The sequence below is a fragment of the Cetorhinus maximus genome, chromosome 22, assembly GCF_964194155.1.
Source record: "Cetorhinus maximus chromosome 22, sCetMax3.hap1.1, whole genome shotgun sequence".
NCBI classification, from domain to species: domain Eukaryota; kingdom Metazoa; phylum Chordata; class Chondrichthyes; order Lamniformes; family Cetorhinidae; genus Cetorhinus; species Cetorhinus maximus.
Genome location: NC_135900.1, coordinates 52,806,107 through 52,825,558, shown reverse-complemented (window position 1 = coordinate 52,825,558; position 19,452 = coordinate 52,806,107). Strand labels below are relative to the sequence as shown.

Sequence of the window (19,452 nt, the reverse complement as noted above, 5' to 3'; positions counted from 1 at the left end):
AGTACTGAAGATCGGAGGGACCTTGGTGTTCATATCCACAGATCCCTGAGTGTAGCAGGGCAGGTAGATAAGGTGATTAAGAAGGCATATGGGATACTTGCCTTTATTAGCTGAGGCATAGAATACAAGAGCAGGGAGGTTATGCTGGAACTGTATAAAACGCTGGTAGGCCACAACTGGAGTACTGTGTCTGGCCACCACATTATAGGAAGGATGTGATTGCACTGGAGAGGCTGCAGAGGAGATTTACTGGAAAGCTGCCTGGGCCGGAGGGACTGAGCTATGAGGAAAGACTGGATAGGCTGGGGTTATTTTACTTGGAGCAGCAAACGTTGAGAGGGGACCTGATAGAGGTGAATAAGATTATGAGGGGCATAGAATGGGTGAATAGGAAGGCACTTTTTCCATTATTACAGGAGCCTATTATCAGGGGGTAGAGATGGCCTGGAACTCACTGCCTGAAAGGGTGGTTGAGTTATAAACTCACATAATATTTAAGATGTATTTAGATATTCACTTGTGTTGCCATAGCCTCCAAGGCTATGGGCCAAGCACTGAAAAATGGGATTAGTGTAGTCAGATCTTTGTTGACCGGTGTGGACACAATGGGCCGAATGGTCTCCCGTGCTGTAAACATCTGAGTCTATCAATAATCTTTGTTCAGCTGTAGATATAGTTTTTTGAATATCGGTGACATAATCTGATGTTTCATAAAAATGGTATAAGATTACAAAAATCATTCTACTTCCCAATAAAGCCTTTTTTTTCATTTGAAGCAGACACTTATCAGATAATTGGCAAATTTCTGGATGTTGCAGTTTTGAAGCAAGGTTACTTATATGCAGGAAATACATGCAGCATGTTTGTGGGTATATATGTACTGCTGTCATGTGACTTTTTTCAATCCTATTTGGTGAAGCAACTTGAGTTTTTGCTTTTGCTCTATTTGGTGAAGATTTTGATTGCAAGCATTGAATGACAGATGCATGGCAGAAACCCCATTCTGCCCTTCACAAGATATGTATGATGTATAGCAATCTCTTGGCAGAGGTATAGAACATAAAAGTAAGGATATAATGTTGGAATTGTATAAAACACTGGTGAGGCCACAACTGGAGTATTGTGTGCAGTTCTGGTCACCACATTACAGGAAGGACGTAATAGCTCTGGAGAGAGTGCAGAGGAGGTCTACAAGAATGTTGCTAGGGTTAGAAAAGTGTAGCTACGAGGAGAGATTGGATAGGTTGGGGTTATTTTCCTTAGGACAAAGAAGGTTGAAAGGTGACTTGATTGAGGTGTACAAAATTATGAGGGGAATAGATAGAGTGGACAGGATAAAATTGTTTCCCTTGATGGAGAATTCTAGAACCAGGGGACATAGATTCAAGATAAGTGGCAGAAGGTGTAGGGGGGGACATGAGGAAGAACATTTATACGCAGAGGGTAGTGGGTGTCTGGAATTCACTGCCCAAGTTGGTGGTAGAGGTAGAAACTTTAAACTCTTTTAAAGAGTACCTGGATCTGCACCTTAAGTGCTGTAAGCTGCAGGGCTATGGGCCGGGTGCAGGAAGGTGGGATTAAAAAGGGCACCTGGGTGTCCTCGGGCTGGCATGGACAAGATGGGTCGAATGGCCTCCTTCCGTGCTGTAACTTTTCTATGGTTCTAACACAGGTACCATGCATGCTGTAATTGGTCAGGTATGAAGTCAGCCATTTCTCGACATCTCTGTTATTTTGCTTCACTTGAGTTTTCTTTCCACTGACCTCAGTGGAATCCACTCCACTAATGGTCTGACTGGATTTTCAATCTGTAAGATTGGTGCTGATTTTAATCCTCACTGCCGCCAATATTGAAGCTACTTGTTTCCAGGAGTGACACATGCAGGGGGGTTTGGCTCATTGATGGCAACAGTCAGAACTGGAGACAAATCCTTTTGCAACCACATGGAACTAAATGATGTGTGATGCAGAGGTGGCTGGCATAGGGACCACATCGAGTAATTTCTACCTGCGTTATTATGTGGGGCACAAGGGCAAGTTTGACCACAAGTTCCTGGAGTTTGAGTTCGGACTGAATGGTAATAGTTGACCAGAATGTCTGTCTGGAACTTGCGTGTGGTTGTGAATCTGGAGCCTAGGGAGGTTAAAAAGGTGGTGGAGGGAAGGCCAGGTCCAGGGCCCCAGGCCTCATGCTGATGCTGCTGAATGTCTGAGTCAATGTTAAAAAAAAAAACCAGACCTTACAATTCCCTGCACACAGTTTTCTCATAAACAGGCACTTCAGGGTCTTTGAAGCTCAAGGTTACCAGGATCTAAAGCAGTATCAGTATATGAAGGGTCATTCGGACTCGAAACGTTGACTGTGTTCCTCTCCGCAGATGCTGCCAGACCAGCTGGGTTTTTCCAGGTATTTTTGTTTTTGTTTTGGATTTCCAGCATCCGCAGTTTTTTGCTTTTATCCTACTGATAGTTTGTCTACTGAATGTTAATTCCTTGGCTGTGATGGTCTGAGGACGTGAAACATAGTATAGTGTTTGTATTCCCTGCTGGCAACGTTACATAGAATTTGCAGCACAGAAGCAGGCCCACCTGATCTATGTTGGTGTTTGTGTTCCGCAAAAGCCTCCTCCCAACCTTCTTGACCACACTATCATGGTAACCTTCAGCTTCTTTCTTCCTTGTGTGTTTATTAAGTTCCTTGAATATATCTATGCTAGAATCAGAGAATGGTTTCAAAACAGAAGGAGGCCATTCAGCACATTGTCTCTGTCTCGGTTCTCTGCAACAGCAACTCTGCCTTTTCCCTATAGCCCTGTAAAATCTTTTCTGTTCAGATTAATATCCAGCTCTCTTTTGAAAACAGGATTGAATCTGCCTCACCACACTCTTAGGCAGTGCAGTCCAGATCCAAACCATTTGTTGCATAAAGAAGTTTTTCCTCATGTCATATCTGGTTCTTTTGTTAATCACCTTAGGGTTCTCTATCTTCTGCCAATGGGAACAGTTTCTCTCCATTTATTCTGTCCAAACCCTCATGATTTTGAACACCTCTAACAAATCTCCTCTCAACCTCCTCTAAGTAGAACAGCCCCCAGCTTCACCAGTCTATCCACATAACTGAAGTCTCTCATCCTTGGTCCCATTCTCTTTTCTGCACCCTTTCTAAAACCTTCACACCCTTGCCACTGAGTCTGAGCCAGTGTTTTAAGAAGATTCATATCTTATTTGGTTTTGTACTCTGTGCCCCTATTTATAAAATCCAGGATTCAGTATAGTTTATTAGCTGCTTTCCCAACCTGCCCTGCCACTTTCAATAATTTATGCACATATATGCCCAGGTCCCTCTGCTCCTCTAATCCCTTTAGAACTGTACCCTTTATTTTATGTCACCTGTCCTTGTTCTTCTGACCAGAATGTAATATTTCTCACTTCCCTATGTTAAAATTCATCTGCCACGTTTCTGCCCATCCCACCAACCTGTCTATAATCCTCTTGAAGTCTATCACTATCCTCCCTCCTCACAGTTCGCAATACTTCCAAGCCTTGCATCATCTGCAAATTTTTTAATTGTGCCATGTACACCCAGATCTAGGTTATTAATATAAATCAAGAAAAGCAGTGGCCTCTATACCATCCTCTAATCAGAAGTAAGTAAAGTTTTCTGTAATTCATGTTTTTAATAGGCTTAAATTAAATAATTAAACTGTTGCATGATTAAATTCTAGCTATGCTAAAGACTGCTGATTCAAAATACCACATGGTTCGAATTAAAATGCCTACCGGCATTAATTTTTCACTTAAGCATAGTTTTACTGTCTTTGCTGGACTCAAATAATTAATACATAGGAAAACAATATAATAGTAGATTTAGAAATGATATGGCCAACATATTTTCTTAGAGCTTCGGCACTACACACCTGGTCTAACCAAATCTAAAATAAATGACTACATTAATGCTGGTGAAGGCATTGAAATTATATTATGCAGTAATCTAACTACACAAAGAGCTGGTTGATATAAGCAAGTCTGCAGCCACTGAGTTACAAGATTATGAAGTTTAACAGCACTCTTAAGTATATTTTGTAGCAGTTAATTATTGTGATGTTTTCTACGTGTACACCTTTCACCATCACCGTTTTTATTACTGAATCGGTTATATCATGGAGCTTCCACCATGCTCAGTGTGCCTGCCCTCAATAATAGAAATTCAAAACAAACATAGACCCCAATTTTACATTTAAGTATAATGGTGAGACTATCAGTTCTTACTCTTATGGAGTAAATTAGACAGCAACTTCTGGATTTCCACATTTATGTACACATGTAGATTCTGAAAGCTGTTGTCCAATTTGCATTGCTATAAGACCATAAGACATAGGAGCAGAAATTAGGCCATTCGGCCCATCGAGTCTGCTGCACCATTCAATCATGGCTGATAAGTTTCTCAACCCCATTCTCCCGCCTTCTCCCCGTAATCTTTGATCCCCTTACCAATCAAGAACCTATCTATCTCGGTCTTAAATACACTCAATGACCTGGCCTCCACAGCCTTCTGTGACAATGAATTCCATAGATTTACCACTCTCTGGCTAAAGAAGTTTCTCCTCATCTCTGTTCTAAAAGGTCTTCCCTTTACTCTGAGGCTGGGCACTCGGGTCCTAGTCTCTCCTACTAATGGAAACATCTTCCCCACGTCCACTCTATCCAGGTATTTCAGTATTCTGTAAGTTTCAATCAGATCCCCCCTCATCCTTCTAAACTCCATCGAGTATAAACCCAGAGTCCTCAAACGTTCTCATATATTAAGCCTTTCATTCCTGGGATCATTCTCGTGAACCTCCTCTGGACCCTCTTCACCGCCAGCACATCCTTCCTGAGATACGGGGCCCAAAATTGCTCACAATATTCTAAATGTGGTCTGACCAGAGCCTTATAAAGCCTCAGCAGCACATCCCTGCTTTTATATTCTAGTCCTCTCGAAATAAATGCCAACATTGCATTTGCCTTCCTAACTACCGACTCAACCTGCAAGTTAACCTTAAGAGAATCCTGGACGAGGACTCCCAAGTCCCTTTGCACTCCAGATTTCTGAATTCTCTCCCCATTTAGAAAATAGTCTATGCCTCTATTCTTCCTACCAAAGTGCATGACCTCACACTTTCCCACGTTGTATTCCATCTGCCACTTCTTTGCCCATTCTCCTAACCTGTCCAAATCCTTCTGCAGCCTCCCCGCCTCCTCAATACTACCTGTCCCTCCACCTATCTTTGTATCATCTGCAAACTTAGCCAGGATGCCCTCAGTTCCTTCATCTAGATCATTAATGTACAAAGTGAAAAGTTGTGGTCCCAGCACTGACCCCTGCGGAACTCCACTAGTCACCGGCCGCCATCCTGAGTAGGACCCCCTTATCCCCACTCTCTGCCTCCTGCCAGACAGCCAATCTTCTATCCATGCTAGTACCTTGCCTCTAACACCATGGGCTCTTATCTTACTGAGCAGCCTCCTGTGCGGCACCTTGTCAAAGGCCTTCTGGAAGTCCAAGTAGATAACATCCATTGGCTCTCCTTTGTCTAACCTACTCATTACCTCCTCAAAGAGAGGAAGGGGACGGGAAATACAGGACTGAAGGTGTTGTATCTGAATGCACGCAGTATACGAAATAAGGTAAATGAGCTTGTGGCGCAGATTGAAATTGGCAGGTATGATGTGGTGGGCATTACGGAGACATGGCTGCAAGGGGATCAGGACTGGGAGCGAAATATCCAAGGATATACATCTTATCGAAAAGATAGGCAGGTTGGCAGAGGGGGTGGGGTTGCTTTGTTAGTTAGAAATGAAATTAAATCGATAGCAAGAAATGATGTAGGGTCAGATGATGTAGAATCTGTGTGGGTAGAGTTGAGGAACCGCAAAGGTAAAAAAACCATAATGGGAGTTATGTACAGGCCTCTGAACAGTAGTCAGGATATGGGGCACGAGATACACCAGGAGATAGAAAATGTGTGTAAGAAAGGCAAGGTTACAGTGATCATGGGGGATTTCAATATGCAAGTAGACTGGGAAAATCAAGTTGGTAGTGGGTCCCAAGAAAAGGAATTTGTGGAATGTCTACGAGATGGCTTTTTGGAGCAGCTTGTAGTGGAGCCCACTAGGGAACAGGCAATTCTAGATTTAGTGATGTGTAAAGAGGCAGATTTGATAAGGGAACTTAAGGTGAAGGAACCCTTAAGAGGAAGTGACCATAATATGATAGAATTTACCCTGCAATTTGAGAGGAAAAAGCTGGAATCAGATGTAACGGTATTACAGTTGAATAAAGGCAACTACAGAGGCATGAGGGAGGAGCTGGCCAGAATTGACTGGGAGATGAGCCTAGCAGGAAAGACAGTGGAACAGCAATGGCAGGAGTTTCTGGGAGTAATTTGGGAGACACAGCAAAAATTCATCCCTAGGAAGAAGAAGCACACTAAAGGGAGGACGAGGCAACCATGGCTGACAAGGGAAGTCAGGGACAGTATAAAAGCTAAATAGAAAGCATACAGTGCGGCGAAGAGCAGTGGGAAACCAGGGGATTGGGAAGCCTACAAAGACCAACAGAGGACAACTAAAAAAGAAATAAGGAGGGAGAAGATTAAATATGAGGGTAAACTAGTCAGTAATATAAAAGAAGATTGCAAGAGTTTTTTTAGATATATAAAGGGTAAGAGAGAGGCAAAAGTGGACATTGGGCCGCTGGAAAATGACGCTGGAGAAGTAGTAGTGGGGAACAAAGAAATGGCGGAGGAACTGAATAGGTACTTTGCGTCAGTCTTCACAATGGAAGACACGAGTGACATCCCCAAAGTTCAAGAGAGTTGGGGGGCAGAGGTAAGTATGGTGGCCATTACCAAGGAGAAGGTGCTAAGAAAACTGAAAGGTCTGAAGGTGGATAAATCACCTGGACCAGATGGATTACACCCCAAAGTTCTGAAGGAGATAGCTGGAAAGATAGTGGAGGCGTTAGTGGCGATCTTTCAGGAATCACTGGAGTCAGGGAGGGTCCCAGAGGACTGGAAAATCGCTAATGTAACCCCCCTGTTTAAGAAGGGAGTGAGGCAAAAGATGGGAAATTACAGACCGATTAGCCTGACCTCAGTCGTTGGTAAGATTTTAGAGTCCATTATTAAGGATGAGATTTCAGAATACTTGGAAGTGCATGGTAAAATCAGGCAAAGTCAGCATTGTTTCATCAAGGGGAGGTCATGCCTGACAAACCTGTTAGAATTCTTTGCTGTGCTGGTACTTTGGTGTTGACTCTGTATTGAAGTATATGTAAGGGTGTGAAGTTGCAGTACTTACCCACTAAATATGTCAGAGAAAGTTGGGGCTAGTGCATTCAGATGTAATTGAATTTTTAACGACATGATAAGTCTTAATTACAACCAAACAACATCCCTGGCGCTAAAAATTTAATTTTACAAGCGCGGAGTCAGAATGTACTAATTGTTGGATATTTAAAAGAATAAAAATTAAAATAATTTTTTTCTTGCTGTCCCTTTTATCTTTCTCAATCCCATCTTCCTTTCCCTCACTTTATTTGACTTTTTGTCTATGATTTTACAATGAATTAAATGTTCTGCTTTAAATTCCAGAGCTAAGGGCCTGGGTAGCTGATAGAACAGCTGACATTTATGAAGCTTTTGAAGATCAGGAATGTCCAGAATTGGAAAAGTCCAGAGGTTTTGGACGGTTGTGAAGCTGGAGGAGGTTACAGAAGGAGACAAGGTCATGGATTTGAATAGAAAGATAAATTTAAAATTGAGCATTGAGGGACCAGGAACCCAAGATAGGTTAGCGGATTAATTAACGAGGCGGTATGCATTAGGAATACAGGCAACAAAGTTTTGGATGAGCTCAAATTTCTGAAACTTGAAAAGCTGGACTGGAGAGCAATGTCCAGAGGTAACAAAGAAACTGATGAAGATTCACCAACCAATGAGCTGAGCCAGGAGCAGAGGGATGTGATATTACAGCGATGGAAGTACATGATTTTGATGTTAGAGAGAATGTGATTTTGTAAGTTCAGCTCACAAAAGTCAAAATCAGATTACTGATGGAGACAGATCTGATGAGTCATATTAAGCAACATTTATAGAGATTTCCCTAAATTATTTCAAGTTTTAAATGCAACTTTAAAAACATTCTTTTTACTTTTTTCTACTTTAAAAAAAAAAATTCTTTCACAGGTTGTGGGTGTCATTGGCTAGGCCATTATTTATATATTTATGCTGGGCCAGCAGCCCTAATTGCCCTTGAGTAGGTGGTGGCGAGCTGCCGCCTTGAACTGCTGCAGTCCATGTGCTGTAGGTACACTTAGTGCTGTTAGGGAGTTCCAGGATTTTGACCCAGCAACAGTGAAGGAACAATGACGTAGTTCCAAGTCAGGATGATGTGTGTGGCTTGGAGAGGAACTTGCAGGTGGTGGTGTTCCCCTGAGGTGGTAGAGGTCAGGGGTTTGGAAGGTGCTGACGAAAGAGCCTTGGTGAGTTGATGCAATGCACCTTCTAGATGGTACAAACTGCTGTCACTGTGCATCGGTGGTGGAGGGAGTGAATGTTGAATGTGGTGGATGGAGTGCCAATGAAGTGGGCTGCTTTGTATTGGATGGTGTCAGGCTTCTTGAATGTTGTTGGAGTTGTACTCATCCAGGCAAGTGGAAAGTAGTCCACCATACTCCTCAATTGTGCCTTGTTGATGGTGGACAGACTTTGGGGAGTCAGGAGGGGAGAGTTACTCACTATAGAATTTCCAGCCACTGACCTGCTCTTGTTGCCACAGTATTTATATGGCTGGTCCAGTTCAGTTTCTGGTGAATGGTAACTCCCAGGATGTTGACACTGGGGGATTTCCACATTGCCATGTAGATGTCAATGTTGTATCTGTACTGGAACAGTTTGGCTAGGGGTGTGGCTAGTTCTTGAGCACATGTCTTCAATACTATTGCTGGAATTTTGTCAGGGCTCGTAGCTTTTACAGTATCCAGTGCATTCAGCCATTTCTTGATATCATGGGGAGTGAATTGAATTGGCTGAAGACTGTGATGCTGGGGACCTCAGGAGGAGGCTGAGACGGATCATCCACTCGGCACATCAGGCTGAAGGTGATTTTGCACAGGGCTGGGCTCTCCTATCATTGAGGATGGGGATACTTGTGGAGGTGCTTTCTCCAGGGAGTTGTCTAATTGTCCACCACCGTTCATGACTGGACGTGGTGGATTGCAGAGCTTAGATCTGATCCATTGGTTGTGGGATCACTTAGCTCTGTCAATCACTTGCTGCTTATGCTGTTTGGCATGCAAGACCTGTGTTGTTGCTTCACCAGGTTGACACCTCATTTTTAGGTAATCCTGGTGCTGCTCCTGGCATGCCCTCCTGCACTGTTCATTGAAGCAGGGTTGATTCACCAGCTTGATAGTAATGGTAGTGTGGGGGATATGCCAGGCCATGAGGTTACAGATTGTGGTTGCATACAATTCTGCTACTGCTGATGACCCATGGCATCTCATGGATGTCCAGTTTTGAGTCTGTTTGAAATCTATCCCATTTAGCTTGGTGGTAGTGCCAGACAACATGATGGAGGGTATCCTTAATGATAAGACGGGACTTCGTCTCCACAAGGACTGCGTTGTGGTCACTCCTACCAGTACTTTTTTTATTCTTTTGCGGAATGTGGGCTTTACTGGCTGGGCCAGCATTCAGTGCCCATCCCTAGTTGCCCTTGAGAAAGTGGTGGTGAGTGTCTTCTTGAACTGCTGCAGTTCATGTGGTGTAGGTACACCCACCGTGCTGTTAGGAAGGGAGTTCCAGGATTTTGACCCAGTACTGTCATGGACAGATGCATCTGCGACAGGTTGATTGGTGAGGACAAGGCCAAGTAGGATATTGTGTCTTGTTGGTTCCCTCACCACCTGCCGCAGACCCAGTTATGTCCTTTAGGACTTGACCAGCTCAGCCAGTGGTGGTGCTACTGAGCCATTCTTGGTGATGGGCATTGAAGCCCCCCACCCAGAGTACATTGTGCCCTTGCCACCCTCAGTGCTTCCTCCAGTTGGTGTTCAACATGGAGGAGTACTGATTCGTCAACTGAAGGTTAGTGGCAATCAGTGGGAGGTTTCCTTGCTCATGTTTGACCTGATGCCATGAGACTTCATGGGGTCCGGAGTGTTGAGGACTGCAAGGGCAACCCCTTCCTGATTGTACCACTGTGCTGCCGCTGTTGCTTGATTAGTCTGTGGGACAGCTCTCCCAATTTTGCCGCAATCCTCCAGGTGTTAATAAGGAGGACTTTTCAGGGTCAACAGGGCTGGGTGTGCCGTTGTCATTTCTGGTGCCTAGGTCGATGCTGGGTGATCCGTCCGGTTTCACTTCTTATTGACTTTTCTGTAGCTGTTTTATACAACTGAGTGGCTGGCTAGGCTGTTTTAGAGGGCATTTAAGAGTCAGCCACATTGCTGTGGTCTGGAGTCACATGTAGCCCAAACCAGGTAAGGACAGCAGATTTCCTCCCCTAAAAGGACATTAGTGAACCAGATGGGTTTTTATGACTATCGACAATGGTTTCATGATCACCATTACTGAGACTTTTTTGATTCCAGATTTATTAATTGAATTTAAATTTCACCAGCTGCTACAATGGGATGACATTACCACTATACCGCTACCTCCCTGTATTAGTTTTCCTCAATTTTGTCACTTTGCAACTGTGCTGATACCCACAAGTCATGATTATTTCTTTCCCTGGCTGAAGTAAACCAAATGAAAGTGATGTTAATTATGTCGCCAGAATTGGTCTCAAATTAACTGAAGTATTGGATGATGCTGTTGGAATATGCCTTGCTTCTACAGTGTAGGTTGCTCCCAAAGGCCAGTGATGGTAATTGGAGCAAACCCTGTACACCACGATCTTGTATCTTGTACTTCTTTTAATAGATTGATTCTGTTCTCCAATTCATGACAGAGCAGTGGAAAAAGCTCAGTACTAGAAAGTCTGGTGGGAAGAGACTTGCTCCCCAGAGGTACTGGTATTGTCACTCGAAGACCATTGATTCTGCAGCTAGTGAATGTTTCTCCCGAGGAACAGCGGAAAGCAGCAGGAGGTGATGATGGTATGTCTTTTTTTCTAATTTGTGTTATATTAATTTCTTTGTCCCCATGTTGAATTTGAGGACAGAGATGTGAGAATAATGATGCTGACATTGTAGGATAATGCTATGCTGAACTCTAAACTCTCAAATGTTCAAAACAACATCTGGCAGCTTTACTCCAGGTTTCTCTTTCTTCTATGACTGCGATTGGAAACTAAATAGCTCAAGAGTTTGAATTGTATCCTATCTCAAATATTATTACTTATATGACATAAACAACATGCATCCTCCTATTCACTAAAGCTTATGCCACTGGAGTTCTGCAGGTAAGTTCAAATTCTGTTAGTTACCTCGTTTGCTTGAAATTGAATCTAAGTCATTCAAGTTAGGTATATTAAATGTATTTCCACAGTGTGGTCAAAGAGTTTAGGTACGTTATCAGTTGAAAGAAATAAACCCTTTCCATGAAATTCTATGGTGAACAGCATGGTTTTGCCACTGATTACTCCAGCTTCTGCACCTTTCTTCTTTGGTGTTGAGGATGGTCAAGTGATTCAAGTATGACATACTGTTGTAGATGAGATTAGTAAATTTAGCAAAGACTAGAGATTGAGCCTGAGACAATCCAATCCCAGCATGTCTGTTTGATATATTTAGGAATAACAACCAGACTTTTCACAGATATGAGGCTGGTACCTTTCCTTTTCTAGATTTCCAGTATCTGCATTTTTCTTTTTTACCTCCACTGTGGCAGCTGTGAGCTTGAGAAGCAACAAGCTGTAGCCTTCAAAGTAGGTGAACTAAATGATAGATCAAGAAGGAATACTGCAGGAGTTTATACATGCAAGTCATAAACGAGCTCCAGGATAAGGCTCTAACTTTTCACAGAATATGATATATTTAAGTTCTCCCTTTATATCATGAATTGAACATATGATTTTATGGTGTAATTTTCTTTTCCAGGGCTTTAGTTTAAATCATATATCATTCATTATATTGAAAACCATGAGCCCATGACTAATATCAGAATTGATCTCAAACCATCCATTGCCTCCTTGGACTCTAGTAATTTTCCTTACTCCCTTCATTTACAACCATGACCATTTTTTCTCACCCCCTACCTGTTTCCGTGATCCAGAATTTCAGTTGTCAGATACTGATGGCATAGGGGTGACTGATAGTAGACAACTAGTTCACAACATGTGCAGGGTTTAGTAACTGTCATTGAATAAATCTTAAATGATTTGAAAATTGTTGGGATGGTAAATATGTTGTTGGATGTTGAATTCCTCCCTAAACATATCCATTCCTCCACCTCGCTTTCCTCCCTTAAGATGTTCCTTGGAACTTGCCTCTTTTGGCCTTAATACATATTGTCAGAACTTGTTTGATAATGCTCCTATGAAGCTGTGTGGGATATTTTTGTACAGTAAAGGTGCTTTAATAATGTAAGCTGTTAACACCAATATTCTTGATTTTTAAAATTTCTATCACTGTCTTAAATGGCAAAAACATTACAGAGTATTGCATGTGAAACTTGTGCTGCAAAAACCTTGTTTTTCTCCTACAGATAATGTGTTTGCAATATCTGTTGTATCTGTCTTTCAATTTGCTTGAGGGAGAAAGTATTTCTTGAACTAAGCACTTCGTAAGCAGACACCCACTTAACTTTTCTGCTGTTTCTCTGACTACAGACACAGCCATGTGGAAAAATTACAGCCAGCTTCACAAAGGTTTCCACTTCCTCTTGTTTACTTGTTTTTGTGTATCATGTCTGTTCTCTGCATGGCTTTGGATCATTCTTAGTTATACACCACTGAAGGATAACCATTTGGGTTTGCATTACATAGAAACCTGTCTGAAGTTTATTGTGGTTGATATGAATATTTTAAAATGAGGCTTTGTCAGATGAGAGTATCATGCAGGAGGGAATCAAGACACAGATTGTAACCTTTAGTTTCCACATGACAATTTCCCTGGATCAGCTATCCTGTGTAGTAGAAGAGGTCCCCAATGGTACTGGAAACCTTATGACAAGGCAAGTAAACATAGCCATCCCTGGTGCAGTTCCTAACAGAGCAGCATTTGTGGAAGCCTGGAAGGTGATTATTTGTTCTGTATCTGTGTAAAGGTACAACCACAAATCAAATGATTTAAATGTAATTGCCAAAGCATTTTGTGCATATGAGCAGAGGAACACATTTTTCAGGGCTTTGAATACATTGGGACTGTCCAAGTCTGCTGTAACATTTATAATAATGTTTTTAAGAAGCACTGGAGAAAGTACTAAAAATATTTAAAAGATAATATCAGAACTGAGGGGGAACAACTATCAGGAAAGAGGCCCCCAGCCTGGTATTCTTTCCCTAGCAAAGAGAACCCTGATAGGTGACCTGTTTGAGGTCTTTAAAATTATGAAGGGATTCAATAGAGAAGATGTTTGTAGGGGAGTCCAAAGCTAGGGGCCATAAATATAATAGTCACTAATAAATCCAATAAGTAATTCAGGAGAAATTTCTGAGTGGTTAGAATGTGAAACTTGAGATCACATAATGTTTGGGCAAATAACATTTAAAAGGAATTAGCTAAGTATATAAGGGAGATAAGAAGAGCAAGATATGTCAAGTTGAATGTATTAAAGTGGGAGGAAGTTCATGTGAAGAATAAACACTGACCTAGACTAGTTGGGCCAAATGGCCTGTTTTCGAACTATAAAATTGTGTAATTTTATCTGATGGATTTCATTTGAATTCTTTTAAAAGGGCAATTAGGATCAATTCACATAGTTGTGGAAATTTTCTATACTTCCTGTTACGTGTAAGAATTTACTAGAGATATTCAAAATGTAAATGCCCATTTTAAAATATATAAAATTTTTGATTGCAGAAACAAATCACTAATTGCGATCCATTGCATGTATACTACATAGTAGAATATTGAAATTGGGGGCTCATTATGGAGATGGTCCTTTTGTGCAGTTATTTTGTACAATGCTTTGCAAATTTTTGTTCATTTCTTTGTCAATCATGCTCAGACCAATCAAAGTATACAAAGTGCCTGTTCAGAGATTAAAACACTTGTATAGTTGTGCCATCGTTACATATAAATGTTTGAGAGCACTTCCTGTTACTGAGTGGATTTGTTTAATACAACAAAATGTTTGATTTTTTTTTTAAACTCATTTATGGGATGTGGGCATTGCTAACTAGGCCAGCATTTATTGCCCATCCCCAATTGCCCTTGAGAATGTGGTGGTGAGCTGCCTTCTTGAACTGCTGCAGCCCATCTGGTGTAAGTAAAGCCACAGTGCTGTTAGGGAGGGAGTTGCAGGATTTTCACGCAACGACAGTGAAGGAACGGCGATATATTTCCAAGTCAGGATGATGAGTGGCTTAGAGAGGAACTTCCAGGTGGTGGTCCCATATGTCTACTGCCCTTGTCCTTCTGGATGGTAGTGGTTGTGGGTTTGGAAGAAGCTGTCTATGGAGGCTTGGTGAGTTGCTGCAGTGCATCTTGTAGATGCTACACACTGCTGCCACTGTGTGTTAGTGGTGGGGGAAGTGAATGGCACCATCCACAAACAATCAAGCGGGCTGCTTTGTCCTGATTGGTGTCAAACTTCTTCTTGAGTGTTGTGTGAGCCACACTCAACCAGGCAAGTGGAGAGTATCCCATCATACTCTTGACTTGTGCCTTGTAGATGGTGGACAGGTTTTGGGGAGTCAGGAGGTAAGTTACTTGCTGCAGGATTTCTAGCCTCTGACCTGCTCTTGTAACCACGGTATTTACATGGCTAGCCCAGTTTCTGGTCAATGGAAAACCCTAGGATGTTGATAATGGGGGATTCAGCGATGGTAATGCCATTGAATGTCAAGGGGTGATGGTTAGATTCTGTCTTGGTGGAAATGGTCATGGCCTGGTACCTGTGTGACGCTTGCCACTTGTCAGCCCAAACCTGTATGTTGCCCAGGCCTTGCTGCATTTTGGCATGGACTGCTTCAGTATCTGAGGAGTCACGAATGATGCTGAACATTGTGCAATCATCAGCGAACAACCCCACTTCTGACCTTATGATGGAAAGAAGATCATGATGATGCAGCTGAAAATGGTTGGGCCGTGGGCACTACCTTGAGGAATTTCTGCAGTGATGTCCTGCAACTGAGATGATTGACCTTCAACAACCACAACCATCTTCCTTTGTGCCGGGTGTGTCTCAAACATGGAGAGTTTTCCCCCAATTCCCATTGACTCCAATTTTGCTAGGGTGCCTTGATGCCACACATGGTCAAATGCTGCTTTGATGTCAAGGGTAGTCACTCTCAACTCATCTCTGGCATTCAGCTCTTTTGCCCATGTTTGAACCAAGACTAATGAGGTCAGGAGCTGATTGGCTAATGCAGAACTCAAACTGGGCATCAGTGACCGGGTTATTGCTAAGCAAGTGCTGCTTGATAGCACTGTTGATGACTTATTGCATCACTTTACTGATGATGGAGAGTAGACTGATGGGGCAGCAATTGGTGGGTTGGATTTGTCCTTTTTGTGTACAGGACTTACCTGGGCAATTTTCCACATTGCTGGGTAGATGCCAGTCTTGTAGCTGTACTGGAACAGCCTGGCTAGGGGCGTGGCAAGTTCTGGAGCACAAGTTTTCTATTGCTGGAATGTTGTCAGGGCTAATAGCCTTTGCAGTGTCCAGTGCCTTCAGCTGTTTCTTGATATCATGTGGAGTGAATCAAATTGGCTGAAGACTGGCATCTCTGGAGGAGGCCGAGAAGGATCATCGACTCGGCACTTCTAGTTGAAGATTGTTGCAAATGCTTCAGCCTTATCTTTTGCACTGATATGCTGGGCTCCCCCATCATTGAAGAAAGGGATATTTGTGTGGTTATATTCTCACTTTCTATTGAGAATGTGGTAGTATTTTCACAAGTGGCAGGGTGTGAAAAACAGGACGAGCAGATTTTTAAAATTCATTCATGGGATGTGGGCTTCACTGGCTGGGCCAGTATTTAGTGCCCATCCCTAATTGCCCATGAGAAGGTGGTGGTGAGCTGCCTTCTTGAACTGCTGCAGTCCATGTGGTGTAGGTACACCCACAGTGCTGTTAGGGAGGGAGTTCCAGGATTTTGACCCAGCGACAATGAAGGAACGGCAATATATTTCCAAGTCAGAGTGGCGAGTTACTTGGAGGGGAACCTCCAGGTGGTGGTGTTCCCATCTATCTGCTGCTCCTGTACTTCTAGGTGGTAGTGGTCATGGGTTTGGAAGGTGCTGGTGAAGGAGCTTTGGTGAATTCCTGCAGTGCATCTTGTAGATGGTACACCCTGCTGCTACTGTGCGTTGGTGGTGGAGGGAGTGAATGTTTGTGGATGTGGTGCCAATCAAGCGGGCTGCTTTGTCCTGGACGGTGTCCAGCTTCTTTGGTGTTGTGGGAGCTGCACTCATCAAGGCAAGTGGGGAGTATTCCATCACACTCCTGACTTGTGCCTTGTAGATGATGGACTTGCTCTGGGGAGTTAGTAAGTGAGTTACTCGTCGCACGATTCCTAGCCTCTGACCTTCCCTTGTAGCCACAGTATTCATGTGGCTAGTCCAGTTCAGTTTCTGATCAGTGAATGTTAATAATGGGAGATTCAATGATGATAATGCCATTGAACATCAAGGGGTGATGGTTGGATTCTCTCTTGTTCGAGATGGTCATTGCCTGACACTTGTGTGGGGGTGAATGTTACTTGCCACTTGTCAGCTCAAGCCTGGATATTGTCCAGGTCTTGCCGCATTTTGACATGGACTGCTTCAGTATCTGAGGAGCCGCGAATGGAGCTGAACATTGTGCAATCATCAGCGAACATCCCCACTTCTGACCTTATGATGGAAGGAAGGTCATTGATGAAGCAGCTGAATATGGTTTGGCCTAGGACACTATCCTGAGGAGCTCTTGCAGTGATGTCCTGGAGCTGAGATTATTGGCCTCCAACAACCACAACCATTTTCCTTTGTGTTAGGTATGACTCCAACCAGCGGAGAGTTTTCCCCCGATTCCCGATTTGACTCCAGTTTTGCTCGGGTTCCTTGATACCACACTGGGTCAAATGCTGCCTTGATGTCAAGGGCAGTCACTCTCACCTCGACTTGGGAGTTCAGCTCTTTTGTCCTTGTTTGAACCAAGGCTGTAATGAGGTCAGGAGCTGAGTGGCCCTGGCAGAACACAAACTGGGCATCCTCTACGTGTTTGTAATTGGTAATTACCAAAGCAAAGTTCCTGTGCATTGGAGCAAAGAGTGACATTGGGTGATAAGGTGAATCAGTCTCAAAATATCTATTTAGTAACGATACCCAAATAGTGTAATTTTTTTTTCTAAGCTTTTCTGTTGTGTTTTCAGTTTCTGACCAAAAAGTAAAAAATGTCATCAAAGTGACACCAACTCACAAAATGAGCTGTCCACAGGGAAATTCTGATTATTATCTGGCATCACAAACCTCTTGTCTGACTTATGGCATCCTGAAATTGTCAGGTTCAAGCAATTCAATGTAAGATGTTACAGTGAACTGTAGTGCTGCTGTGTCTGTTTTTTTGCCTCAAGGGAGCTTTTAAAACCTACGTAGCTTACTCGGATCCTCTTGTGGCAGGGCTGATGCATGACTCTGAGTCTAAACAGTTTTTTTGAGTAAATTACACAGGTATCCTGAATCAGAAATTTCAGCGCAGATGGAAGCAATTTGGCCTTTTGTACCAGTGCTAGCTTTTAACTGTTGCTTTTTTTCCCTTTAATCCAATTTTCCGGCTCTAAATACTTAGCCATTTTTTTGACCATAAGTTTTAAATGACATATTTACAGTAGCCCCTCCCACTAAAGAATTGATGATGTAACAACCTTTCATGTAGAAAAAGTCACATCTGAGTCCCATCTTTGTTCATTTAATGATTACCCTTGTTCCTGATTCACTAACCAGTGGGAAGAGTCTTTTGTTGTTTACCCAAGTTTTGAAAACCTGTTATATTCCACCCTCCCTTAATAATTTAATTTTCTAAATTTATATTTCATACTTATTATGTATGAAGAAACATTTAAGAGCCCTCGACTGGGTGGTGAATGGGGAGTGGGCACAGAGTGATGGTTTCGAGAGAATTAAGTTTGAAAAGGTGCGTATTTTAGACGTTTTTGAAGTCAGGGAGTGAGATGGAGATTCTGAGGATGGATATTCTGATTGACGGGGGAAAGTTGGCTGAAGCAGCCACCATTAATGGAGTTGAATTACTGGGGAACAAGAAGACGATCTGTTAGAGGGCTGGAGGCTATGCACAGGGACACAGGGCTAGATGGGGAGATCACAGAGTTAAGGAGGGGTGAGTCTGGTATTGCTTAAAGATGAAACCATTGGAACTTGAGGGTTGGATATGCTGGACTTAGTGCTACCACATTCTGGGTGGCTTATACTTTATGAATAGTAGCGGGGGAGGGCCAGCCACAGAAAGCACTTGGAGAAGTCCAGTTGCAAGATGATAAAAACATATATATAGGGTTAACAGTGGAGTAGGAGTGGGAGTGATAGAGTTAAAGGTACATGATGTTGCAGAGGTGAAATAAGACATATGAGGTAGAAAGCTAAGTTTGGTATAACAACCTCTACCTTTGGGCTAATGCTGAGTTGACAACCAAATAATTGGAGGAAGTTGATGTCAGAATGGTGTAGGTATTTGAGGGCCAAACAGGATGACTTTGTTTTCCCAACACTAAATTGGAGGAAATTTTAGTTCATCTAGATCTTAATGTTAGATGGGCAATTTGAGTTGTTGGTAACAGCCATGGAATCAATGAAGGAAGCAGCAAGTTGGAACTGGGTGTCATCAACACGTATGTAAAAGCTGGCCCCATGTTTCTGGATAATATTAACAAGGAGTTTCATGCAAATGATCAAGGGAGGCCAAGACTGGAACATAGTTGCTTATGGTTCAGGAGGAAAAATGGTTTGAGGCACAGTAACAAGTAAGAATGGAACTAGGACATTGCAGTAGAGATGGATTCTGGAGGATACATATTTGAGGAGGATGAAGTGGTTCACTGTTATAAGCAGTGTAGAGATTAAGGAAGAACAATGACTTGGAGCAATAGCAGTAAAAGTGCAACTGAATTGGCCTGAGAATGGCTTTTTGTCACAGCATGTGATACCAGATAGGGGAGACTCTCAGGAAGTAGTTTATCCTGGAATATTAGTGATGTGGGTTTGAGTGAAAGATAAATTCCTTCTCCATGGAGTTTAGGGCCCAAGAGATATTGGCCATGCTGAAGACATTGCATTGCCTTTGGTTTACTAAGGCAGTT

At 42.7% G+C, this 19,452-nt stretch overlaps 1 protein-coding gene across 2 annotated transcripts in view; it reads left to right on the top strand.

The window, feature by feature from the left end:
- The window catches only part of dnm1l (dynamin 1-like), a 75,594-nt gene that overhangs the window by 7,695 nt on the left and 48,447 nt on the right, over nucleotides 1–19,452 (top strand). For both annotated transcript variants that reach the window (XM_078568313.1, XM_078568312.1), the window contains exon 2: nucleotides 10,999–11,146. In XM_078568313.1, coding sequence (XP_078424439.1) covers nucleotides 10,999–11,146 — 148 coding nt within the window. The remainder of the gene's footprint in view (nucleotides 1–10,998; nucleotides 11,147–19,452) is intronic.